General features: G+C 42.2%; 1 protein-coding gene across 6 annotated transcripts in view; it reads right to left on the minus strand.

The window, feature by feature from the left end:
* Window positions 1-27564, minus strand: part of SLC5A1 (solute carrier family 5 member 1) — an 84417-nt gene that overhangs the window by 26617 nt on the left and 30236 nt on the right. The window contains exons 1-3 of one of the 6 annotated variants that reach the window (XM_087768666.1): window positions 23071-23339; window positions 22843-22923; window positions 21782-21892 (exon numbers count right to left, since the gene is read on the minus strand). The exons of 1 other annotated variant lie outside the window; for it this stretch is intronic. Coding sequence is in view for 1 of the 5 variants with exons in the window: in XM_009463699.2 (XP_009461974.1) it covers window positions 1346-1432 (87 nt within the window). In the remaining 4 variants the exon portion in view is untranslated. 4 more of the 6 variants (XM_087768669.1, XM_087768667.1, XM_087768670.1 and 1 more) reach the window with 4 other exon arrangements.

The raw sequence follows: 27564 nt of genomic DNA on the forward strand, positions 1-27564 counted from the left end.
GGAACTACTCAGCGCACAATTGCCTGAGGAGCCACAGATCGGCCCTTTTTTGTCACGGACCCTTATTACAAAGTTCAGCTACAGCAACAGCCAGACTTCCCCGACAAGACCCAGCTCCTGCAAGACAGCAAGGTGCTCAGGTATACCGGGGGCTTCAGAGTTTTTGCTCCATTTTTGGCATCTACTACCATGACAAAGAGGTAAAGAAAAGGCTGTGTCCATTTTGTGTACACCCCGAATTTTTGGTGCACCCCAAAACATTGCCAGGCTGCTAGAAGGGAGGTTTGTTTGGCAGCTGACTTCTCTGCTCTGTGAAATGGACCCCGGAGATGCTGCCGGCAAGCACGGGATTGCCGAGGGACAATGCCTCCCCTCTGCTTGTTAACGGTCGGGTGTTCGGGTGGCCAGGAGAGCTTGCCCCAAGGAAACCGAAAGGTAGTGACATTCCACTGTTTAAAGCTTTGTAGCCCACAGGATTGGCCTATTATCTTCAAAGGCTTTACACTGAGGTTACACCAGTCGGACAGTATCTCCATCAGCTGTGAAAGCGCTGGGCTTTGTTTTCAGATTAGGCACGGAGTTTCCCCTTGCAGCCCTCAGCACATTCGGCATTGCCGGGGTAAGGGCAGGAGGCACCACCGTGCTTAGATCACGCACAGAAAGTCATTGCCATCACTTGCCACCCCTGAAACCATTCCTTCCTCATAGTTTCAATGGCACTGCACCCTGTAGTCAAAGTCCTGCTGGCAAAAAAAAGCCACGATAATGCTGCCCTCAGATGGCACCTACGATCTTGACCGATCTCGCTCCTTTGCTGAGAGGGAGCTGCAGTCCTGGCTCTGTCACACGCTCGCAGCTGCAGTTTTACTGTTGCACCACCGTGCTGCCCTCCCCGCACGCTGGCTTCACCTCCATTCTCCCTGCTCCTCGCCATTCCCTACGGCATCACCTCACACCACCAGCTCTCACCGCAGCCGCCTCCGCTCCGCGGTGCTGAGCCCCAGCTGTCCGTCCCTAGCCTGCTTTCCATCCAACAGGGACTCGAGCTGGCCTGATCTTTGCTGATCAGCTCTCTCAGCTCCTTCCCCATGCAAACCTCGTTACTCCACCTTCCCCGCTAGTTCCACTCATCCACCTAAATGGATGCTTCCCCGGGTCACCATCCCCTCTCCAGTAAATACCCACATTTTCCCCACCATGCACTTATTAACTATCTCAATTAGGCACCAAAATCTTTATACAATTATACATTTTCATTTACTGAGCCATTTTCCCAGGACCCTATAAAATACCTGCTCATTAAGTTAAAAAAAAAATAAATAAATAAAATAAAATCCCAACCTACCCATAGTCCCACCGCCAGGACTACCAAAAAATAGATGACGATAACAGAGATGTCTGCAGCATTGTTGATCTTTATAGTGGATTCCATCCTGGCTGCTTCTCTGGCCTTCTTCTTCTTTCTCTCCTTATATGCTTCTTGCAAAGTTCAGGTTAATGATAAACTGCTGTCATCCCCTACGTCTTATATAATATATAACTTCAGATTCACTTGTCTCCCATGGGACACAAGTTGAAGCTGCTGCTTTTCCTTGGACAATTCCTTCCCAAATATTGCTCCCCTGCCACAGGTGCTGCAGATTTCAGAGTTCAATCCCCCTGCCAAAGGTGCTCAGGGTTTTAACATCCACGAAGGAATGAGCACGGAAGGAGTGGCTTGGCTGCAATAAACCCGCATATTTACCTCACTGTGTGTGAATACTTTTTTTTTTTTTTTTTTTAAGTGGTTGTACCTGTAAATCAAGTCACGGAAGATGTAATTCTTTTAGATTATGATGGTAAGCAATTATCTGTGAGGAGTGACCCGACACCTGGGGAAAACCCAGGGGTCCAGGAGTTGGGACACCCTCTGTGTCATATCTCAACTCAGCAGCATTACTCAATGGAGAAACAGCCCTGTATTCCTGGGACGGAGACAGCTGAAGCTGCTTACATCTCTCACATGGATACAGATAAAGATGCATGTGAACCACAAGACTCGGATCCAGGAGCTTACTGTGCTGAATGTCAGGGTGCTTAGACCGTGGGGCTGGTTCTCGCTATTGTAGCTAATCAGCTCCGCATTCAAGTAAGTGCAAAGTTCATCAGAGCTTGGGTCTGCTCTCCCTTTATTTGTTCCTCTGACTTCAGTATCAAGCTAAGCAAAATAACTGGTCACAAAGACATGGAACACACTGATTATAGACAGATCTTCACAGCTCTTATCAAGGAAGCTTCCCCAACAATGCCTGTGATCCTCTGCTTGAGCTGGAAGAGGTCAGAAAAATCCAGGATATTTAGAACAAGAGGCACAGGTGCCAGGCACATTTCTGGACTCTAAGAATATCTGAAAGTCCTATTCCCTGCTTAATACTAGGGAATCATTATTCATTTACAGCTGACTAGGCTGCCTTTTGGGAGTAAAATGTTACCCTGAAGTTACACTGGGCAGAACGAACAGTACCGTAGGTAGAAGCGCAGCGGGTTTGACTGATCTTGCAGTGGTTATTTCCTCGGGAGTTCAAATTGAGGTCTGGCGCTCTGTTCATTGGCAACAAATTTTTCTTAGGTAAACTATGCTTTGGTAATTGTGGCTAATAAAAAGCATCAAAGCCTAAGAAGCTATAATAAAGTGTGATTACCTACAAGAATAAAATAAAAATCTCACTATTGTTTGGGCACCTATACTCTTATAAAGCAGTCCTGTCCCCTGATAGTTTAGGCATCTCTCCCAAAACACATTCTTCAGTTTGTCCTACAGGACTGTGAAATGTTAGCTTTAAATCCAACAGAGAAAAAATTAACCCTGGAAGCTGCTGAGCATCCAAAATTCCCATTAGCTGCAGCCTTTCCTGCTGTGTATTTCAGAGGAAAATAAAAGACTTATTTACTAACCTTAATTATCAGGAAACAGTTTGCCTAAGATAGGCTGTAGATGGCACTTCTTTACAAAGATTGACATAGATTCCTATGGGTCCTTGCAACTAACAAAAAGTTCAGTTTTCATGAATTCCGTTTCTGTGTCAGTCGACAGAGGCAAAGCAAAGAAAACATTAGACAGGAACTTGTCTACTATAACATATCTTGTGTTCTCATCCCGACCTCTGCAAAAAAGCACTCAGAGGCTAAGAAACGCTACAGCCTCCTGTCCCCAGCTCCTAGTGTGGCCACACCAACGAGACTCCAAGGTTTGAAACAGTAACGGAGAATCAGTTTCTAAAAAATAATAATAAATTGCAATTCCTATCTTTATATACAGAGGAAGAAAACTTAATGCTGTTTTCTCTCTGAAGGCCACAAACCCAAACCAAACGTTCTCTACAAGATTGTCAAAAAGGGAAGGCAGCTTTGTCGAGGCTCTTCATCTTAATATCCCACCTCCCCAACCTCATATCTGCAGTCCAAGGAGAAACCTAGAAGCATTATACTCAGCAGATTGTTGGTGTACTAAATGAATCACTTCATTAATTGAATGCATAAAAATGATCTCTGAAAGGTCAGCCAAGTTTCCAGATTTGAAAAAGGCTGAACCTATCTTTGTATCAAAGCTTTCAAAGATAAGCATGAGTAAACACCCTGATGTGAAGAGTGAACTTCGCATCAGGAGACAATGATAACGCTCAGCTAGCAATGTGCTTCAGTGGGTGCTCTATTCATCCTGAAGTGTCTGGTCAAGCAAGTATAGGGCTCCAATGCCAGAAAAAATGACAAATAATTGGATATATTGAGGAAATTTCTCTACTCTTTCCTGTGAGCCAGACCAATTCATTGAAGTAAGAGAGATTTTAATGGGAGTGAGGAAAACAATTAGTCTAAGTAGCATAACACGGTGACTGTGATCCATGTCTATAATGCTTGCTCCCCTCTGGATCAAGTCTGATGACATTTAGCTTATCACGAATATGTTCTTACCTGAACAGACAAAACAGGCAACGGACAAGAGCACAAACAGCTATAGAATGGTGCAGTAACTTGTCCAAAATCACATCCCAGAGCACTGATGGAGACCAAGCAGAATAATGTCATGGATTTGCATACCCAACTATAAAACTGCAAGGGCTGACAGAGGCACCGCTGTCTTATCGGGCACAGGGCAGGCACATGAATTATGTAGAAGCTGCAATTGTTCTGTTGTCATTAGAAAATGGGGCTGTAGCATAGAAAATTTGAGAATTACAGTCCTTGCTGCCACTTAGCCTAGTCTCTTAAAAACTTGCGTGTAAGTCTCCCTCCTGAAGATGGCAAATGATAAAACACATAGCAAAACAAACAAACTACAAACAAAGAGAAAGATGCATTAGTATGCAAACTACCTCCCACAGAGGAACTCCTCTAATCTTTTCTCTGACATTCCTCCAAATTTCTTTATAAAGCAAGAGATTTCTTTTCGGGATGCTCTTCAGAAATGCTAATTTATACCCAGGATCCTTTGTACAATCAATAAAGGACAAAAACAGACAAAAATTTGCAGTTGTTATACTTGCGGAAGGCTATAGACTACGTTAGTAAAGTCTGTCCCCTCCTTTGCTCGTTTTCTAGCCAGGTAGTACGAACTTAGTAAGAAAAGAGATCTTATTTGCAAAAGGACAAAACAGAAATTCCAAGGCTCTCAGCAAAGTTTTCCTAAGATGGTCCTAATAATAGAGGATGGCAGTTACAGGAGGAGACTGGAGGATTATTTAGTACCTTTTGTTTGATGCCACAAGTCCTTTTTCTCTTTGTGCAATCTTGCTTAAGTGAGCAAAACTTGGGTCTAATTGGAAGAATTAGTAACAGAACGATGACAAAAATGGAAACTAAAAAGTGGAACCCACAGAAGAAAAATTACTAAATGGAAAAAAGATCCAAACTCCAGTAGGTACGATGTAGATAGAAGAAAAAATCAGTGGGAAAACAGGTGCCTTCCTAAAAGGTTACCAGAAAGAAAGCGAGGTCATATTCTTATTCACTTAGAGGATCAGAAAAATGAACGCTATTTCTAGACTAATTTTCTAATTAGTATCTCTACGGAGGAGAAATATGAGAGGACATGAAAATAGGTTTATATGCAGACAGACCAACGGAATTGAAGCAAGTCAATATATTCAGTTCTTCAGCAACTGATTAAATTATCTGTGTGTGATCGCTAAGCATGCCCAGCCCTGTAGTATCTAAGCATTGCCAGTTATAAAAACAACAGTCCAAGGACTGTACGCTCCCTGCAAGACAGGCTAAGACAGCAAATAAGGTAACTTGAATTTATTTTTGTTTTATTAATGTTTTATTCCTTCTTATAATTCCGGAAATTAATAGGGGAGGATTAATGGCAAGGGATGGGTCTGAAATTTCCATTGGAATAATAAAGTTGAATAGCAGATTTAAAATAGTCCCCCAAGCCAATGCAGACTGTCACCAGATTTAGCCACCTGACAGCAGGGCAGGTTGTTCCCCGCAAGCAACTCCTTAATTGAGTAGCATTCTCATCAAAACAGAAGTATGATTATTATTTCACAGACTATGTAACACACAGCATATTTATTGTCCTCACGATCTAATCCATCATATTTTGTCCATGTTAGAGACTTGCTAATCCTTGGGAGCTTCCTACCTTTCCCCTAAAACAACGTTTCCAGAAAAATATTTTTTAGAGGTGGATACATGCTGATTTGCCACTTCTACTACAGCTAAAATTAAATAATAGAAGGAATTATCCAGAGTGGCTGCATAATCATGATCACAACTCTCACAGACATTTTTGCCACTCATGTTTCAGAGACACTTTAGGGAAAACAGTATCTCCACTGCATAAAATACAGAAGAGAAATGAACAGATGAGCTGCTGATGGCCCTTCCACTGAAATAATTCTCCATTTTTTCAGGTGACCTAATGAAAACCCTAGTTGCTCATACTCCATTTTGCCCAAAATAAATGTAATCAGTCTTGAAAAACAGATAACTTGTGGATATGTTTTGATTGCCCTACAGCAATAAGCGGCAACAAATGTATTATTATTACTATTATTATTATTTATTATATTTGACAGGTTAATTTGATTAAAGAAATCTAAGTGGAAGAGGGAAAAGATCATAATCTGCTAACGTAATAGCCTAATATATATGTCCAATTTGCTCTACAGGGTCCTAGGGGCTCTTCAGTTAAGCCTCTTGTTTGCACACTGTTCGGTTGGAAAATTAAATGAGGAAAAAATCTGAATAATACTGTACAAAATACAATATGAAGCTTCTGGAAAAACAGTAAGAACAGAAAACACATCGTTAGAGAGAACCCAGAGGAAACATTCTTTAAGGAATCTGGGCTGAAAGAAAGTATTCGCGTTTGGCACAAACACTTTTTTGCTATTGGAGCAACAAGTTGGTCGGGAACAGTGAGACACTGGAATCCCTGGTCAGGACAGAAGTGAAAAGAATTACCTGGAAACACTTCCCTGTTGGGGGAAGAAAAAAGCTAACAAACAAACAGAAAACCCCAACCAGCAACAACAAAGATCATACACAGATTACAGTTGAAAAAAAGAGAGAAATTGAAATAATGAGTGTGAAGAGTGTAAAAAATATACTAATAGAATCTGAAAATGAAAAATATTGATAAATTGCCAGATGCATTTGTGCAGAGGTATCTTTTGGTCAGACTTTGAGTTCTGACAGAATCTAGAACAGAACAAAGGACGCAAGCGTTATTTTGGCATGAAGTGGAGATCCCTTCTAAAGTGAGATCCTATTGATCTGCCAACTTACAAAATCTCAAAACCAAAAAATACTTGTTCTATAGTTTCAATCTTTTTAATCAACTTAACACTAACTATTGAGGTTATTACAGAACTACCACTTTTGACATTAAGGCAGTAGCCTGCATCTGTTTCCGGAGAAATGTTAGCCTAGTCTGGTATCTAAACAAGTCTGTAAACTTTCCTAGCAGATAGGAAAAGTAGTCTAGTCGTGAGCTACGTATCCTGAACTAAAAGAACACGTGGTATAAATTAATGACATATTGTCTTACTTTAGTAACCATTGAGGGCAAGACAGGGACAGAACTTGAAAACGTCACAAAACGCTATGAGCACAGGGATCATGCTAACTGTATATCAGATCTCAAGATTCTCGTACCTCTAACTGAACTCCTAGGACAACGTGAACTGAAGGAACATTGCATGGACTGCTAGAGTGAAGCAATAAGACAATTCCAAGGCACCACGCCCTTCCTTTTAAAAGACTCATCCCTCAATTTCCAGGTCCTGTGGAAATCAGAATGTAAAATGTTAATTAAACTACAATCCAGAATGGCACGAGAGGCTCGTGGCTGAGCACAGCAGAAGTTAAATAGCTCAGCAGCTGTAACAAAGTTATCACTCATTCACATTCAAAGCTTTGATTTAGATCATTGCTTCACAATACATGGTTTTGCTAGCATAGTCTTTTTATTCCAATCATAATTTTAATGACCGCACATATCTGATTAGAGCTACATCTGGTCATGAATTTTATAGCTAGTCTGGTGAACAATCAAATTCAAGTAGCTACAGACATTCTGTTTAAAATACTTGATGAAGCCTTCTGATACTGTGCTAAGCGTCAGCCACAGCAAAACTTTGTGACTACTAAAACTGAAACCTCCATATACATGAATTTTATAATTTTATTTGCGCTGCCAAAATAGATGTGAAGATTTATAGAATGAATACGAACAGACATTCATCATTTAAATCTCCCCCATAATCAGTGTGATGCAGTCTTTGGATAAATTTTAATTGTTATTTTGTAGAAAGCTGAACATTTCTAGAAGGAATTTTAGTTCGTGCACCTCACAGACGAATAGTTTCATGCATTAGATCTGCTATTTCAGCCTGTGGTATGTATGATTACCAGTACACGTAACGTGTGTATTTACGTGCGGATTTTCCCCCGTGCAGCAGAACGTCGGTGCATGATGAAGAGACGACGTACTGGCGGGGGGGGATACTTATGGGATTCTGACGGAGGCATAAGCTGGGCACTTATGTTTTTAGATGAGTGTTTGATGACATCAGCACATAAAAAAGAAACCCGCTTGATCTTTACAGGTGCTGTGAAATTTGTTTCCTCACATTGTGATGTAAGGAGCTAAACTAGAAAGACAGACAAACTGATAATTAAACATAATAGTCTCCTTACAGTAAGGAAACTCTTCAAAACGTCTCTAGCTCTTGCTAAAACAAATCAGCTCCCCCAGTTTTGACACTGTTAAATCCCTCGGGTAGACAGGTTGCTGATGTTTTAGACATCACGTTTAAAACTGCTGAGAGCGCTTTTAGTTTGAAACAGCGCTTAGAGCAGAGGCAAGAAGACATTAGCATTCTCAAGGTTATCGACCCTTGCTGCCCTCCTTTGTCAAAGGGAACACAGAGGCCGATCACCACCTAAGAATGCACTACTCAGGCACAAGAAGGAAAATATTTAGGAATACGCTGGCTTCAAAAGCCGTATCTTTCCTGTTATCTGACAGCTCAAAACACCAGAAAGCCTGACTAACTGGAAGAGCAGGTATTCCCCAAACCACTCCAGAATGCAGAGAACACAGAGGATGACCGTGATACTCAGCTGTGGATGTCCTCCATCAGAAGAAACGGTCTTGGGGAGAAAACCTCCTGGAGCTGTTCCGTGCATTCCTGAAACAGCCATCCCAGGATTAGCATAAGGCAACTAAAAAATCAGCATTGTATCCTTCTGTCTTTCTCTTCAATGGTGTCAGGCTCTTGCTCCAAAATTCGATAAAAAATTAACATTTCTACCAAAACCAGTCATTAGAGTAACATTTTTCATTCATCCTATCTACTGCACAATCTGTAGCTGGAATCTAGAAAACACATTTAGTATTATAGACGAAATTACTCAGTTCGACAGTGTTAAATAGAAACACTAACACACCCATGTACAAGCCAATCATGCCAATACTGAAAGGAGGGGAGAAAAACTCCTGGAATGCTTTTCCCTTCCTCCCTACCCCATCAAAAAAAAAACCCAAAACCAAAAAACAAACATAAAAGTTGTCATATTGGTTCCATGGGGATTCAACATCTCCAGCTTTCTTCTTTAAAGACAGAGAAGGATACTACTGGCAATTAAGAATGGGAAATCGATAAGAGCCTAATAAAGAATGCTTTTAGCAGCAAGACATATCAACTCCACCTATGTTCCAAGTAATACTGCTGAAAAGAAAACCCTCCTATGGGCTTTGATAGCTTTTGACAGCCCATTTAACTGCCAGAAAGCTCAGGGCCCAGCATGATCTGTAATGGATACATAGAATAGGTCATAACTAAATCCAACTTACTCAGCAGCTATACTTATTCTATTGCTTACACTTGCGGTAATCATTTCTACGTAGCTTTTTCCCCGCAAGCTTGCTACACTAACGCAGTACGTAAAATCCGTATGTGGTAATCTATCAGAAATAAGGACCATTGAATAAAGCTATTGATAGCCTAGGACATACTAAAGATTGTTAATGTGAACTGGGTGGTAACCGGGCAAGGAAGTCAAGCATTGATGACAGGTTCTCCATACAGGCTTCCAGCAACAGCAGGCGGTTAGCTTTGAATTACCCTTTACTTTCACAATAATGCAGGTGTGGAACTTTTGTGATTCAGGTGCAGTTGCAAAGTGTAGTACACTATGTTTAAGAAGGGTGTGTAAAATTTGGAACATATTTTTCACTGTTGGTTAATAAGTTTCATATCATCGGGACGCTGCTTACTGGAAACTCTGTTGAGGACTGTAAGACTTAACCTGTGTGGATCGGGTTAAGTACTGAAGTCAGCCCAGATAAGAAGGTAGCTTCCATTGCCATCCAAACAGGTCACATCCAGAGGGCCTGCATAACACTGGAATACAAGCTCACAATCTACTCGCAGAGATTAGTCCCAGAATAGCAAAAATCTCTTCTGACTCCTCAGATGTCAGCCATCCTCCTTTAAACTCATGCAAAAGAAGTGTAAATGTTTTGGGAACATCATGCAAAGATCACAGATAGAATGAGAGATTCACATTCCAGGACACTCTGGGTGTAGCCCAGAGGAACAATTAGAGTTTGAGTTTCCATTTGTGCTCACAGATAAAATTTGATCTGAATGCTTTAGAGAGTAAGCAAACCACACATTTATTAAAAAAAGATTTCGAAAACTACACAAATTAGGCCCTTCAGTTGTCAGGAGAAATAGCATGTGTGTGAATAAACGTGTGTTTGCCGGAAAACTGCAGGTTTGTAACTTGTTGGAGTTCTTCCCACACCTAGAAACATTCATTTTTACACTATATTGCCACTTAAAAAAATTCTAAGAGATTTCCTGCATATCAGTAACAGGAGTTTCCAGAAGAAAGCTGAGGCTCCAAACTAGGAAACGTATAATAAGCTACTTTGACACGTTCTTTCATTAGAAATGACCTTACTTGACTGAAATAGTACTTAAAACATACCCTTCTTCTCAGAGATCACAAGGGGTAGAGAATACTCATCGTTCTTGTACAATCACAGGACACCAAACCGATTAAGGGTGGCTATTATTTTACTACTCGTTAATGATTCCTTAAGAGTCCAGAACAACTGGCAATAATAGAGATGAGACTCATTTTACCATGCAAGACTCCATTCATCACGATCAGATGCTTCAGTGAATCGGAACAATAGGGCGCCGCAGACCATGTCAGAACGGAGGTGACCCTGATGAGCAAATCACTGTTAAATAAAATCCATCAAGACATACTTGTTCAACGTTTTGGGGACAGGAGGGGACCACTTTCATTGTCAGAGGTGACAACAGTAAAGCTAACTCCCTACAGCTACACAAAGGAAACCTGCCACTAATACTTGTGCATCCGTAACAACGGGCCAGGAAATTTCCACGTGGCTGGTGTCACCTCCAAATTGCGATGGCACGTCTGAAGTCCCAAACTGCCTGAAAATAAAGCAATAGCAGTCCCAGGTTCCAAGGCTTCCTTTCTCACTGCTCAGCGTCGGCTCCATGCTGGATGCTGCTTTGCCAAATAAGTATTGGGCTCCTCACCCAACAACATAAATGTTGTCTCTCCCATTCCAAAATCCTGCTGCCGCTGGTAGTTTCTGTACTCTGGATGCTCCTGTCAGACCAAGACACTGCTTAGATTGACAAACTGAAGCCCTTCAGGCTTGATTCGCATGTCTTGTCAGCATCTGGAAAAAGTTCTGGCAGTGCAGCCTTTTCCATCTGTTGCAGCTCCCCTTCCGCCCTTTTTCCACTAGATGTGTTCCGTGACGAGCAGGAGCTTGCATCCTCACAAAGGGAGTCTGCAGGCGTCTCTGTTGCTGGCTTTCAAAGGAAAAGAGCAGCTTGTAGGACAGCTGCTAGGCAGTTTCAGGCTGCCTTTTGCTACAGCCTGGCCAATTGCGTTTGAATGGTAGATCAAAAACGGCACAGTGTCCAGGCACTCACGAAGCACAAGCGTCCTCACAGTAGCCCAGTGTTTTCCCTGATGTTGAACCTGGAAGAAGCTAATCTCAAAGAATAAATTTCTCCACAAACTTCCACATTATAGAATGTGTCCTGATTTCTTACTTTATAGAGGAAAACACATGGATATCAGGACGCAGCACGCCTGAAGACATCCTTTAGTATACTGCGCTGACAGCTCGCAGAAGTGCTGCAGCCGTGCTCTGTCAGGTACGCACAGCTGTGAGGCCGCGCTCACATGCCCGAGCCACGTCAGACGAGCTGCCAGTGATCCAGCCTTCCCACAGATCAAACTTACAAGAGGGGTAGTTCTTTCTTAGGATACCAAGGCAGAATTTTCTAAAGTCTTTGACCAACTTGCTGCTGTACTTTTAATTTCTGCTACTGAAATTGGCTAGGCGCACGCTGTAAAACATAGGAGTTTTCCTTATTTGAAGAGGAACAAGTCTTCCCAGAAGTCATTTCCAGGCACACAAGGGACAAAAAAGGTGACTGGGAACAGCTGTTGCAGATTTACCAAGGGAAAATTTTGCCTGCTAAACCTGGCTGCCTTCTACAATAAAATAACTGGCTCTGTGGGCATGGAGTAGCAGGCTTTTGACGTGGTCTCCCACAGCATCTTTGTAGTCAAACTGGTGAGGTATGGACTGGATGAGCGGGCTTAAAAGGTGGATGAAAAACTGGCTGCACCATCAGGCTCAAAGGTCAACGGTTCAAAGTCTAAACAAAAGCTGCTTGCAGGTTATATCAGGTTTAATACCATTTAATATCTTCATCGATGACCTGGACCTTGACAATAGGACAGAACGCACCTTCGTCAAGTTCAGAGGTGACATCAAATGCAAGAGACCAATTCACACGCTGGAGGTCAGGGCTGCCATTCCGGGAGACCTCAACGAGCTACAGGAATGGGCTAACAAGAACCTTGTGAAATTCAGCACAGACAAACACAAGTTCTGCACCTGGGACAGAGTAAGTTCGTGAAACGGGCTAGAGGACCCTGGCGGAAAGCAAACTCAGCAGGAGTCAGCAATGGCAATGTTTCTTTGCGATGCTGAGGGCTAAGCGCACACAGGGTTGATTAGCAGGAGCACAGCTAGCGGGCGGATGGAAGCGAACCCTGCTTTATGCTTGTGAGGCAGCACCTCGAACACTGCATCCAGTCTGGGGCCTCGCACCACCGAAGTGATATTGATAAACTGGAGGGAGTACAGTGAAGGGTCACTAAAATAGTAAGTGCCTGGACCACATGACTTCTAGGAGAGGCTGAGGGCTGGGGTTTGTTTAGCCGCAAGAAGGGACGGTTTGGGAGAGGAATTCAGTTGTCATCGTCAAATAACTAAATGGCAGTTACATGGAAGAGAGAGCCACTCTTCTCAGAGGTACGCAGTGAAAGGACAAGAAGCAATGGTCACAAATTGCAGCAGGAGAAATTGTGACTGCATATAGGGGAGAAAAATTCAGTGTCAGCAGTTAAGCCCTGAAACAGGCTGCCCAGAAAGACCGAGAAGTCTCTGTTCTTGCAGGTTTTCAAAGCCTGATTGGACAAGGCCCTGAGCAATGTGATCTAACTTTGAAGTTAGCCCTGCCCTTCGTGGTCTCCGGAGGCCCATTTAAACTGAATTATGTTATCTGGAGCTCTGACACGTTTCCTGTTCTTCAAAGACCACCTTGCTACACAAGGCTGTTTGGCAAGCTCATCTCTGCGTTCAGGTATACCGTCATAGGCTCGCAACCCAGAGCTTTCATGCACATTCTCACAATTACGCCACTAAAAAAGTCAAGAGTGTCATACACTGATTTCTTAGTACTCACTTACTGCCAAACCCTTGAGGTTGCTATCTGGCAAAGTCCCGTAAAAACCTGGAGAAAGCCGAGTATACTTCGGTGCCACTACATCGTTGTGACTTATCTGAGCAGAAACTGCATGTGAGCTAACTGAAACTACATTCGGGCTGTGGGGGCAAAGTCTGGAAGCTCCTAGTCACTGTTTGTTCAGTTCTTACGGAGATCTCTCTTTGGAGTTGCAGGCATGGTGCCTGAATAAAGTCTGAGCAACGCTGACAATGGACTTCACTAATTGACTACAACTGATTTATTGCACTAAACTGTCGGTAGATGACTTGCAGCCTGAGGCTACATATCTCAGTATTTCATTAGGCTTACCCCACTGTAGTAAAATCAGCACTTGTTTTTCCAGACAGCAACGTTAATTCTCCTCTCAAATACGGATAGCTCAAAATCAGTGGGACAGCTGAGAATAAAGACCCGTAATGACTTGACTTCCTTCGACTTCTTGATCCCAAAGCTGAACAAGGGTGATCACAACGTATCGACAATAACATAGGCCAGCCTTGGGGTCCTGGCTGCCCGTGGTCCTGGATCGCACTTAGGAGTGGCAACTGTTTAGGCTAGTCAAAAACCGAACCAGATTCACTTTCCTCCTCATTTTTGCTAGAAATCTTTGCTAGAATACAAGCACGGTGGAAGTTTGGCACAGAGCGGCCTGGGTAGCTGCAAGGGGTTCTTCACAAGAAATTTCCAGGTGCTTTGTGCTACTAACATGAAAGAAGTAATTAACCCAATGTAATTACTAGAAAGAGAAGGATGAAGAGGAACAAAAAAGATTCTAGATTGTAAGAGCAAACTGAGATTGACCAAAACACAAAAGTTTTAAAAATGCTATCTATAACCACATCTTGTGTTAACCTCATTGTGAGTTAGCTAATTATAATGGAACCACATATTAAATCAAGAGAAGTCAAATTTAAAATGACTAAGATAGTAAAACTTAAACCAAGAGAAAGTATTTCACCAGTCCCTTTTCCATTCCTAATTTTTATTTTCAAATTCCAAATAGACCTCTTGGAAAACATAGGCCTGATCTTGCTTTGCTTGGCAAAGGCTCGCCTTTAACGTGATTCATAACATACAGTAACAGGAGCAGGATAACCAGGTGCTCAGTGGCTTATCAACACAAGAGAAGAAAACATGCACAGTCCTGCAGTCTCATTACTCTGGCCATACTTAGAGCTCGGGGAATTGTAACTCCTCGTTTCACCTTTTCATCCTCCGGTTATGTCGTTTCCATTAGCTAGGAGACTGCAAGGCTATTTCATGAAGGTTTCATGGCACTAATGGAGAAAGTAGCTGCTAATAGCTAATATTTGTTTCTTATTAATTATGTTTCTAGGGCTTAACAGCTTATGTTTCCTTGGCAACAGACACATCACGTGCTTTTTAATAAGGTTTGCATACGAGCTGTGTACAGGACGATGCCCGAGATCCCAGCTGACAAGGTTTCTAAAACGTTATGAATTCAGAAGAGTGGATCTACTCGTTGGCAAAGCGAGGACCACACCGGTGATTCGGCAGAAGAGCGAGAGCCTTCCCTAGTCTTCACAAAATTGCTCGCGCTGCCGCCTCCTGCTTTTAGTATCTGTAAGGTTCATACTGCACGTCAGTCAGTGATCAGTCCTTATTCAAGCAAAAGACTTGTTGTGGAACTATCCTCACTTATTTTACATCAGTATAATTTCATTAACTTCCTGGCTATCCACCTAAATATTCTACAATGAAAAAAAGCAGGATGACATCCCAGGAATTAAATTTCGCCAGTAAGGCTGCACTTTGGTGCATCCTGAAGAAATCTTGGAGAAAAAACAAGTTGCTTATTTTGTTTCATATTTTTCTACAGAACAACTCGTTACAGGGAATAGGCTGCAGTCGTTTTCAGAACCTCAACATGCTTTGTGAAAGCCTCTAAAGATCAGAAGAGGGTCTCCCACATCCACAGAAAACAAATGTCAAACTACATAAACCACACCGATGAAAAACCAGACTTCTGATGAATACGCACAGGCACAACTAACTCTCGTGTCTGAAGTCAGCAGAGATCATTAAAGTGCCGCTCTTACACGCCTCTCACATTCGGTTTCACAGCAACTATAAAAGCTGTACGTACAAGTCTGAAAAGAAAAAAATAACTTGGAGTTTGTCATAAAATTATGGTTATTGGTAAAATCTTGAATTATCCCATAATGTTATTTTGAGGCTGTAATTTGTACATACTTTCAGTTTACCTCTTTGTAAAAAAAAAAAAAAAAAAATGATAACACGTTACGGATTTCCTACTAAAATTTTCCATAGCCTTCTTGCGTATTAAATACTGGAAAAGGTAGTCACCTCTTAGTTCTAAAAAGCAGTCTCCTCCAATATACAAGCAACTACTGCTTTCCCTTTTTACTCCATGAATAACTTCAAACCTATTTTGCAGGGTACCAATCCTGGCGGAGAGAAGACAACTCGGGTTACAGGACTTCCCAGGCCCAGCGAGACTTGAACCGGGATAGTTTTAGCGACGGGAGATGAAGGCTGCCGGTTACAGAAGGATGTGGGTCCCTGCTTCTTTAACAGGCACTGACCAGAAACACTCATTGCATGTATTGTTTACAAAACGCTGATAAACCAGGTACTTCATTGATTGGGCAATGACCTTATATCTTTCTAGTACTTTTATCTTAAATCCAATGAAAGTGAAAGGCAGAGAATTCAACTTCATTATCATACACACTCCAGGGCCTTCTGAGTTTGTTATGCATTCCAGAGAAGCCTCATTCTACAAACAGTTCACCTCACCTGCAGATGTTCGCACCACGTTTGGGTTTTCACACAGCCACTGTTTGTTCACCACACAAAATGAAGGTTTGTTGGGTTTTTTTTTTTAATCAAGAGGCTGTGTGCATGTCTCTCTGTGGAACAAGGCATACGTTTGGAAATAAAGCAGCATGGAAGAACTGTCTGCCTCCCCAGAAAACTAAACTTGCAATTATAAAGATGGAAAAAACAGCAAACAAACCTTGTGCCAGGACTGATCTGCAGCAGAGCCTGAAGGTGGGAAATTATGTTGAAGAGGTCACTTTTTTTTTTTTTTTTTTGTCATGTCCCTGGAAATAAGTAATCTGATGAACACTATCTAAATCTTGGCTGACTCCAATCTTCATAACACTATAAAAACAGCAACAGGCGAAAGAGGGTGGAACACTGAACCTCTAACACAAAGTACCAGAAAATTTCCTTGTTTATATTCTTAGACTGTCATTCAAATAGTATGTGATGCAACTGCTAAAGAGTACAAGCACCTTAAAGCCTTTATGGGCGAGGAATCCACACCGAGCTCGGAGTTAAGGGAAGCTACCCAGAACTGTATCCCATTCTGGCATCCATTGGCAGCAGTACCAGAAGTAAGAGAGCTCTACGGAGTTAGAGCTAGCTTCTCCGTTCTACATCTTCACCCCTAGCTTCAGGCACACAATAACAAGACCTTAATAACCGAGGTGAAGTTAAGTATGATTCAACAGTCAGCTTATACAGACTCCTGTGCTACTGAGTCTACTTGTGGAGTCAGGGACAGAAGAGAGGAACAGACGGGTGCTGATGATCTGCTGCATGGTGACGCGAGTCAGGCTGATTCACAGGTGGTGCCAATAGAGCTTCGGTGGAAAGCAACCGGATGCCACTTTCAGTGCTAAGAGGTGCTCCAAAATCCACAGCGTGAGGAGGGAAACACTGATGCAGTTCTAGAGACATCCACTCACACGACATGGAGAGACTTGGTAAAATAAAACAAAACTTCCTTTCCTGGTTTGAAAGCTACTTTTGGTGCTATAAAACTGCAGGGAGTAAGAGAGATTCTCTGGATAGATCCTTTCTTTCCCCTCCACACCTTATATCATCTCTTGCGTTTTGATTTATGTTCCAGAAAGGGAAACTCGCCTCTTCCCATTGTTACCATTGGCGCTCCTCTGTTCCGCTTGTTTATCTGAAGCAATCGGAAACTTCAGAAAGAAACAATTCCAAACACAGACAAAGAGCGGCCCGTTGTTCCATCTGAACCAAGAAACACAATGGAAGGATTATTAAACACATGGAAACAAGATCTAATAGATAGGGAGGAAAAAAGAAGATGGAAGTAGCACCAAAATATACAATGGAACAATTAGTCTGAGAGACATCTCTACAAATCGTATTGACCAGAACTGAAATGAGGAAATAAGGTGTGCACTGAACCGCTCCAGGTGGCATAGGGAAGAAAAGAAGACAGCAAACCTGTTACATCAGGTAAGCTTGTGTGAACAGGGAACCCGGTTTAATTTCTCTCCTTCGTTCGGCCACATCCCATCAGGCTAGATGGCGGTACTCGGGACTCCCCAGCTGCTATTGCTCCAAGCTGAGCATAACTGAACATCAAGAATCTTAAAATGAAATTGTCTCTGCTTGCTGCTTCGCGAGATGTAATAGACTGATACTCAAAACCCACTTCGACACCGTACGACAGAGCACCACTAAAGTGTAGAGAAGGCAACTTCTGTAACGCTTGCAAACTGGTACGTCAGTCACTGTTTCACCAGTGAATGCTGCCGTCGCGTCATTCAGCCACTGGAGAGAAATCATTATTCCCAGTTTAACAGAGCAGCCAATGCAGAGCAACCTTCTCCTTCAGAACAGAAGTGCTCTCTGCTCCACCAGTGACACAAAGGTAGAAAGGACGAGGCAGTCATGAATAACCAGCTGCAATGCTCATGCTCCAGGAACCGAGGAGTAACTTGATTTCCATATGACTCAACTGCTCAAATCAATACATACCCTCCCTTCCTCCTGTACACCCAGGGACAATCTTCTTCCTTTAAAATAACCGATATTATCTCCAAATTTAAGGAGCATCGTACTGTGCTTAATATTGTATAAATATATTTTTCAGGGCAAAACTACCCTGAAACATCTTCTGTCTGTTACTTTATCCAATGAAAAATTTGTCATCATTTTTTGTGAATCTGGTCAGAGACAATTGTGGTGCAACAGTTTTGTATTCATGTTCTTCATCTGCCAGGAAACTGGTTGTAAAATGTGATGCCAAGTTACGATTTTACTCAGTCTGGCAACACAACACCACAACATCCCTGTTTACAGTCCTAGAAAGTGAAGGACATAGGAAAACATCATTTCCCTGGGATATGCTACTGTCCAAAGTTACAGTGACAGCACGTAAGAGGCAATTGGGGCCACTCTAAGCAGATTCCTAATGAAAATTAGGTGGTCAATTGACTAAATTATTAATAACTTTCTGAGAAAACTATCTGAAGCAGCAAGAGCACAGGTGTCCATTAACAGTGACAGTAAGTAGCTCTATCTCAGTTCAAAGGCAGTAAAAAGAAAGTAAAGTCCGTAGCGGACAGACGTGCACGCGAGTTACGGCTGGCTAAGGCTCTAGATGGTATGTAAGCCATAAAGATACCAACAGCCCAAACGCTCTGAAGATGAAAGCAGGCACATCAGCAGCGGAATGTGCTCCTGCATGGCCATTCAGAGAAAAGCACTTCTTCCACCTTGATTGCATATATAACATGAGGGACAGACAGCCCTTTTTTTTTTTTTTTAAAGTCCAAGAAAATCTGTTTTATTAAGTGACTACCAATGGCAGCTTCAGATATCGCTGCTCCTGCAAATGAAGTAACAACACAAGGAAAACGATAAATGCCTACGTTTTTGCCTCTGGGCTCCACATAATTTCTTAAACTGCACATCCAGCTCAGTTAATCCTACTCAAAGGTAGCTTCTGATGGCTGCTAAGGTAAACGGTAGTTATTTGTCCACACAAATTATGAATTTTGGACATAGGCGGTAGTGTTGCTACCATTCACAGATCCATTTCCCCACGTTCTCAACACTCAGGGCAGAACACACGCCGCCTAGAAGTACTGAGCTGTTTATTTTCAAAAAAGGACAGAAACACGCCCACACAGGATCAATTTACTTATAAAACATATAGTATCATCAATGGAAGATATCTTGAACTGTTTTTCCTTAACAGTAGGAGAACAACCAATGCAAATCTAAAGTCTATACTTCCTACCATCCTTGTCATTTTAAAAATGTTAAACCCCTAAAATCCACTCCTGTGCTTTGGTTTTTGAACATCGTTCCAGCTCCCTGCCTTAAACCAAAGAGCACTTGGGGTGGTTACCGTACAATTAAGTGAAACACCCACAGAGCATAGCACCTTATCGAGCACAGGCATTTCAAGAAGCTTCATGGGAACATAAAATTCAGAAGCTGATGTATTCTGCAGAGTTAGTGACTGAAGGCCAACATGGAGAGCATATCATCAAGCTTGCACGTGAACAACTGAAGACACTTATCTCACGATCCCAAAGGGCACAGAATTGCACAGACTGCAGGTGGGCAGGGGCAAGGTGCTCTGACATTATGTCCTGTGCATAAAGGCACTGTACTAAGTATTGTTTATTTATACAAATATAAATAAATATATTTAATAAATATATGTAAATAAATTACATAAATATAGCAAAGTATGTTATCTTCAAATTGGATTATACTATATACAAAAATTTATACAGTTCATATAAATTCCTCTAAAATTATGTCTTTAGTACATCTAGTCTTACATATAAGCTTATAAATTTTATATATACTTTATCATTTACTTTATATATAAATTTACAACTTATATCTAATATGAGCACGTTATATTTATTTGTAATGCCACTGTATCAAGTCCAAAGGTGTTCTGATATTATCACTTTTAACAACACTGTCATAAATAACAGTAACGCAGAACAAAACCATAAATATTATGGTTTGGGGTGGGGGTTTTTATTTGTACACTTTTCCTACAAAATCTAAGCAGACTAATAAATAACAAAAGGATAGAGGAACCATTCTATGCTGTTCTTTCAACAAATGGACGGATTTGCAGGAAAGAATGAGAAGAATCACTCATTAAGAAAGGCATGCTGGGAAGTACGAGTAGCTGGGCTGCAGGTACGTGTCTCTAGAAAGAAGTTTATTCCAAAATTCTCTACCCAGGCACTTGAAGGTGCTCAAAGATTAGCTAACAGGAAAAACAGAAGCCACTCTCTGTTCAGTTTCTTCTCAGCCACCAGCAGAAGAGTCGTTCGCTCCACCAAATGCAAACCAGTACCGATCACAGTAGCGTTCACCGCCTCCACCAGTGCCGCTCAGGGAGCACAGGCAAAGACCCCGGCGTACCCTGGCACTGAGTCGCGCTGCGCGCACCTTTCTAGTCCCAGCACTAACACACCGCATGTCTCAGCGGATATCTGTCCCCGTCCTGTTTTGTCAGGAAGCGTAAAGGGGAGTCCCACAGCCTCTGAAGTCTCCTACTGGAAACACTATTTTGTGCCACAAGTCACTAGGAAGATGTTTGTAGATTCTGTAATTTATACAGAGACTGCTGTCTTAGTATACTTTAGAATAAAACATAAAGTGTTGATTCAAGATAGGCAGACAATTACACATCTTTCAAATGTAAAGCTACGGAGCACATGAAAGCATTTTGTGTTAGCTACTTAATATCACAGAGGAACTATTTTTAGTCTAATACTTCATAATTAATAAATCTTTGGGGTTTTAATTAACAAGACTTTGGATTTCAGAGTACAGTAGAGAGTGAATACTGTGAGAATGAAGTTGTCCAGTAGATGGGAGCATTAGTCAGCAAAAGCTGACATAGCTGATAGGACTGCCAGTCCTGCAGCCTGCATGCTGCCTCCCCTGCTACACACAGAACGTTACCTTCTAGACACCCCAAGTGGCTGACACTGGTGGAAAACAAATCTAGAACTCTTTATCGGTATGAGATCTCCAGTATTGCTGTGTCACAGCATACAATTATTTTTTAAGTATTTACAAAAACCTGACGTTGGTGAAAGATCAGAGGCAGGTAGCTGGAACATGATCGTGAACCTAACTGCTGGTGCCAGGTAAAATTTACCAAGAAAACATAAGCTCTACCAACCTTTTTCCACACCTCCCTGACAATTAAACAAGCACAGTCCAGCTTCCTGCTTGCTTTCTCATGTTTTACCAATAAATGTGATCCAAATGTAAATGTTTATAATGTACTTAAATACAATAAGCCCAAGTTGCCAGTGCTGAAACAAAACAAACCCAAGTTCAGGGGTCATTCTGAAGCTCAGTTAACAGGAGAAGTAACACAAGTGGTCGTTAATCCGTACCGGTAACTCTAAGATTGTTCCAGTCCATTAGAGCCCAGGGAAGCTGCAAGATTACTGACGCACGCTTCACAGCGATGAAAGTACCTTAGCTCAGAGCGAACAAAGCGGCCTGATTTGCAAACACCACCATTGCACGTTGATTAACTAAACACTGTTATCAAGTTAGAATTCAAGAATTTACACATAGGTCTGAAACGCAGGCCAGCGATTATCCACGTCTCTCACCTGTCTGTTAGGAACCCCTCAACTCTGACTGGCTGCTGCTTTCCCCCTCCGGTAGCTGTTCGGTCTCGTTGCCATCTGATCTCTTACAACTGTTGTTTGCTGCAGCCCTACCTAGTCACAGATGTGAAACACAATTTTCTTTTACAGCTACTTTGGCACAGAGGCTGGGATTACTTTGTGCAGTACACTGAACAAATAAACAGTTATACAAATAGTATTTTTAAAGTATATGGAAGGAAAACCAAAACTAAACTCTAATAAAAGGTTCTTACTACTTCACCCCAAACACCAAAAAACCCAACCCCTACCCCTTTGTTTCCCCCCGTAACTAAGTCTGGAAGTTCTGTTCCCCCCCAACGCAGTTACATTCTCTCTTCCCAACTCTTACCTCGTTCTGCCAAGACTGAGATGCTGCCCCCATTCCAGCCTCCACCCAACATTTCAGGAGCCCTGGATTTCAGTCAATAGTTCAGGCACCCCATAACTCCCCAGTTATCTGGCCTGCCACCAGCACTCTCCATATCTTTGACAGCATTCTTGTTTTCAGCTCCACAGTAATTGTAAGGTTTTTAACCCAAATTATGATTTTCAGCTTGAGGATCACCACACACGGGGGGGGGGGGGGGGCAGAGAAGAGCTCGTTTCATGGTTAATTAGCGGCAAGTTTGTAACTACAGTTTCTAGTGAACTCTAGAGCATCTGCATGGGTACTGAGAGTAAGGACTCTGTATTTGATATGTGGGGATAGTGATGCTTACACATGCATAGTTGGGCTAATATAACGTTAGACATGTAATTCACTCAAACTGCAGAAGGTCTAGAAAAGCCATTTTCATAAAAGCTTATTTATCCATAGAGCCATTATACGTATGTTTGTACCGACACACAATTCTCTGCCAGAGCTACCAATCCGCACACCGCAGACACGGACTGATCAGACACACACTTCTAACCACTATTTACATTCCCACATCCTTACGTGAATCATGATCAACCTCACGCACACGCTTACGTGTTGTTCTGTGCGCTCGACAAAAGCTAACAAACTTGTTCTTGCGTACCTCTCTTGGTCTTTGATAGCTGCTTCCTACTTTTTATTTAACCTCTGCTTCACCTTTCACGTCGGACATTTCTTGGAACTCCTGGAATTATTAAAACAAGAGAGGTACATTTCAGCAGGGATGAAATAGAAATTAGGAAAGGCAGGGAAGAAGTGGAAAACAAATTATAGACAGACACAGAGCCTGGTGCAGATGAAGCAAGCTCAGGCATGTGGCATTCACTGTTACCGTATCTCTGGCATCTGCCGGGATAATAACTGGGCTGGGCTATTCATCCCAGAAACAAAGGAACCAAACAGGATAAATCAGACAGCAGCAGAAGGTGGGAACCCATCTGACGCAGAACCACAGGACAACGTGGCTTTTCCCCACTTGATTGTGGCCTGATGGTCACGATAACATTCAACGGTAGAAACAGGCGAGCGAGGTCCCGCAGACCAACGGGGAGCAGCCCCAACGGAGCACACCCCACCAGAAAAAAGAAATGAGGTCTTTGAATCGCAGGCAGCCCTCCCTGGAATACAAAGAGATAAATAAAGGTCTCTTCTTTATTCCTATTAATGGGAACGTTTCCTGGCACTGGTCAGGCGACAAGCCCTTTTTTCCCAGTTACCTCAGCCAACTCAGTAACCATGGCAACTGTCTCCAGTGCAATGACATCATACGGTTTCCTAGGCAACCTTTCCCAGTGCAGTGACGTCATGTGGTCACCATGGTGATGCTCCATGAGGCCAGGAAGAAAGTATTTTAAGTGGGAAGATAGGTCAGGGAGGACAAAAGAGGACTCGGGGGAAGAACAGGATAAAAGATAACGGAGGTAAAAATAGGAGCCTTATGAGGAGGGCAGACGCAAGGACAAGGAACAGATGGACAGAGTATGAGGACAGATAGGAAACTGGGATAAAAGAGAAATTTTGAGAAATTTAAACTACTATTTGTTAAAAAAAAAAAAAATCTCTTAATTCCACTCTCTACTTTAATGATACATTATTTGGGTCAGAGCTGCTGACCCACAGCATGCATGGTCACACAGAGCTCGGGCATGGCTTAGATGCTGATTGCGTGGAGAGGCTTTTGACGATCCCTAAGAAACTGTCAGAAATCTCCAGAGACACCAAGTGAAATCACATATACAGAAAGTACTAGGCACTTCTCCTAATACAAGGTACGGGCTCTAATATGTTTCCATTCCCGGGCTGCTCCGTTACTCGGGGGCTCCCTCGCGGCAGCGCCAACAACCAGACGTCACTGCCATGCCTGCACAGGGCTGGAGCAGGAGACCCCTTTGCCCGCTTCGCTCTGTTCTGTGTACTTGAAGACAAGGTAACAAGAACCTGGCCAACTGACAAACAAAAATGTGTTTTCTGTTGATTGAAAGCTCCTTCAGACCCTCACCAAGATGGAAGGAAAGAGCGTCTCTTCCTTCTTTCTAACTTTCTAGATCTTCTTCCCATTCTATTATACTTTCAAATGTTTGAATTTGCTGAAGATAAATATCCTTTCTGAATTCAATTGTCTTTTCACCCCGGGTAGTCTCAGCCAGCGGACAATGTTACCACCAGCTTTATAATAAAGGGCTATAAAACCCCTGGGAAAAACCTTCTTGGCCGTGAAAGGCTGGCACTACCGATAGAGTGTTTTATCAGCATACACAGCCTTGAGCGGAAGGTCAAGTAACAAAATGCAGTGCCTTTTGAGGACACGGGCCGTCTAAAAGCTTAGGACGATGTTCTTGAGGAAGCCTCCGAGTCTATCACACAGTATTTTTCTATCCAGCAAAGCATCTTCACATATTCTCTCTTAAACAAAACCTTAATTTAGTCTAATTAGGACGATAGTTGCCCTCCGCCATTCATTTCAGGAGGAGTTAATGTAGAATCAGATGTAGCAGTGGTGATTGTAACATAGCAATTAAGCAATGCAATGTTGTAGCTGTGACATCTTCTACCAAAAGTGACTCATTTTTTGCAGTTGGAGCTAAGATGAACCTCAGTTGGTCTATTCAGACCCAAATTTCAAGTAATACAAAGCTTAGAAACCTGTCTAATTTGAGCCTAGCAGTAGACGCAACTTTCGCTTCAGGCTAACGCACAAAAAGCAGAATCCCAAAAGTCAGTGGTAGCAGTGTCCGTCAGGTCAGCTGCCGGGACATTTCGGCAGAAAGGGAGACAGCAGTTTGCTAGACGAAGGATTTTGTAGTTTGTAAAAATGAAACATTTTTCTGCTACGAGACCTCATGCAGATTGCTGCTGCTACTCAGGCAGCAACAACGCTTTTAATATGCCAAGCACTTTCAAAATCTGTACAAAGACAGGCATTTAGGGTACGTAAAGTCTGACTCCTTCGGAGCAGTGCATTTCCAGCGGCAGCCGTACTGCAGTAAATCTCAAAGGAGTTTCATTGCAAAACTCTGCAGTCATCAGGCTGGAAATGTTCCAGGTGCTTAATCATAGGCAGCAGTGGGAGCTGAGAGAGAAGGACCGCGGTGGTAAGCAGCGGGAGGAAGGATGCGGTGGCTGAGAGGAACAGGAAAAGGGGAGGAAGGGAGGAAAGGGAGAAAAAAATCTCTCCGGCTGCTGATGAGCAGAAACGCAGACAGCGGAGAGAGAGACGTCAAGCAAGGCCAGCGTCAGTTCCCCAGTTATTCCTCGGTCCTCATACTCTTCCTCCCTGGAACAAATGATATTCAACAGAACAGCTCCCGGCGCACATCTCCCGCAAAACCCAGGCTGAGGCGGGACCGAGAGGTCCGAGCCACCAGTTACCTCCTCCTGCAGTTACCAAAATGAATTTCCTCCGGGGGAGAGGGGGAGGAAGGCAACCTTGGCAGGGTCAGCACAAAACGAAGGAAAAAGACCGCTGGAGAAGAAAACAAGTGGGAAATGGGTGGTGGGGAGGACTGTTCTGGTTTGTGGGTTCTTTCCAGGCTGAGCTGTGAGACTGAAACATCTGCATTAATGAAGCTATGTTGCAGAGTGTGGTCTTTTTGAAACAAGATAGGAATTTTTAAGAAACAGTGGCAAAATACAAGGTGAACTGGTAACGCCTTTCAGTTTGATTTCTGATAAATCCCTTTAATGAACAACGACGCATGCCAACGTTAAGTCACACAAAATGAAATGCTGAGACTTGACTTAAAAGAGAGAAAGGGGAAAAACAGAGTAATGGCTAATGGCCAAGTAAAAAAAGGGGAAAAAAAGAAATCTATTAGGTGTTTTAAACTGTGTTCCCTTAAGTCATGAGGAATAATATGTACAAATATCTAATTACTTCACTACCACAGTAAGTGCTATGCTTTACAACTGCACATACAGGTGTCCTGCATTCATTACAAATAAGACAAATTCTGCTCCAATTAATAAAAGACAATAAAGCTCACAGGTGATAGAAGAAAGGGTAAAACGCAGCTCACCAATATGGACAAAGCAATATAGCGAGACATAACAGTAAAACCTTGCAGACAGCTTTCCCAAAAGCTGTCAAATGCTTCGGCTCTCAGCCCAGTTTAATCCTAAAAACGTAATTGATTTTTTAAAAAATAAACGTTGAAATAACAGAAAGGACGGACCCCAAAGTAAGACTTGTTTCTATTAAATAAGAAATAAATTATAAGAGGAGAAAAGATATGTATCAGCAGGAATTAGAATAACTGTTGAACAAAATATCTCCTGGGTATTCTTGACTTTGTGTCAGCCCATCCACCTGCTCATTAGCACAGACATGACTGTGATTGCACTGGCGTAACAGGATGAATAATTCATAGTACCTTACCCAGAGACCGGGCGCATTAGTGGTTCTTCATCAGTTCCTAACCCCAGGGGTCAGCATAACTTTTGTGGCAGAATTAACAACACACGTACACACAGAACGTATTTAGTAAAAATCTTAAGCGATTGTTTTAAACACAGCTATCACTGGGCTACTGAGCTCAGCTAAAGCTGGGCTTTACTAAGCTAAAAATAATAATTAATTCTGGCCACTCTTAGACTAGTCAAAAGTGACATATCGTGGCACTAATTGTGTGTCAGGTCCCCGAACTGTTGAATTTTTCATTCCCAGTAAAATGTCACTGGACAGTTTACTGTACATTCCAAAATTCCTACACGTCTTCTGAGGACAACACAGTGCAACGAGAGCTTACAGGGCAATTCATTTAATGACAGAGTATTGAAGAGGAAATTCTAACTTTCCTTACCGTACCTTAGAGTTTATCTATAAAGATAATTTCATCAAAATGGCTGCTTTAGAATAATTGTTCTTTCCAATCACAAGGTCGACTCTGCTACATTATTCTAGAATAAAAGTTCTCTTAGTATGGGCTGACTGCATTCACCGTCAGAGCGGGAGAACTGGACACCGAGGATACAGTTAGCCCTGGAAAAGAGTCAGGCCCTAAGGTACCATTTCAAAATTCAACAGTAAAGAAATTTCCCTGCAATTCAGCCTCTGTGATTTAACTATCTGTATGAAATGTAGCTCATTAAAAATTAAATTAATTTCATAATCCATCTTATTTCTTTTTTTTTTCTTTTGCATCTCCCTTTGGATGAGAAGAACCTGACTGCTTGGTTTCTCTTATTTTTATAGCTCACTTCTTAACTCCTTTACCTTGTCAGATTTAGCATAATAATACAATATTTAGTTTGGGGGATGGGAGGGGGAAGAGAAGCTTTTACAAATTAAGAGAAGATTAAAATAATGATTTCAATGATTTCTCAATTT

The sequence above is a fragment of the Nipponia nippon genome, unplaced genomic scaffold, assembly GCF_047370975.1.
Source record: "Nipponia nippon isolate SJK-2023a ecotype South Korea unplaced genomic scaffold, ASM4737097v1 scaffold_30, whole genome shotgun sequence".
Classification (NCBI taxonomy): Eukaryota; Metazoa; Chordata; class Aves; order Pelecaniformes; family Threskiornithidae; genus Nipponia; species Nipponia nippon.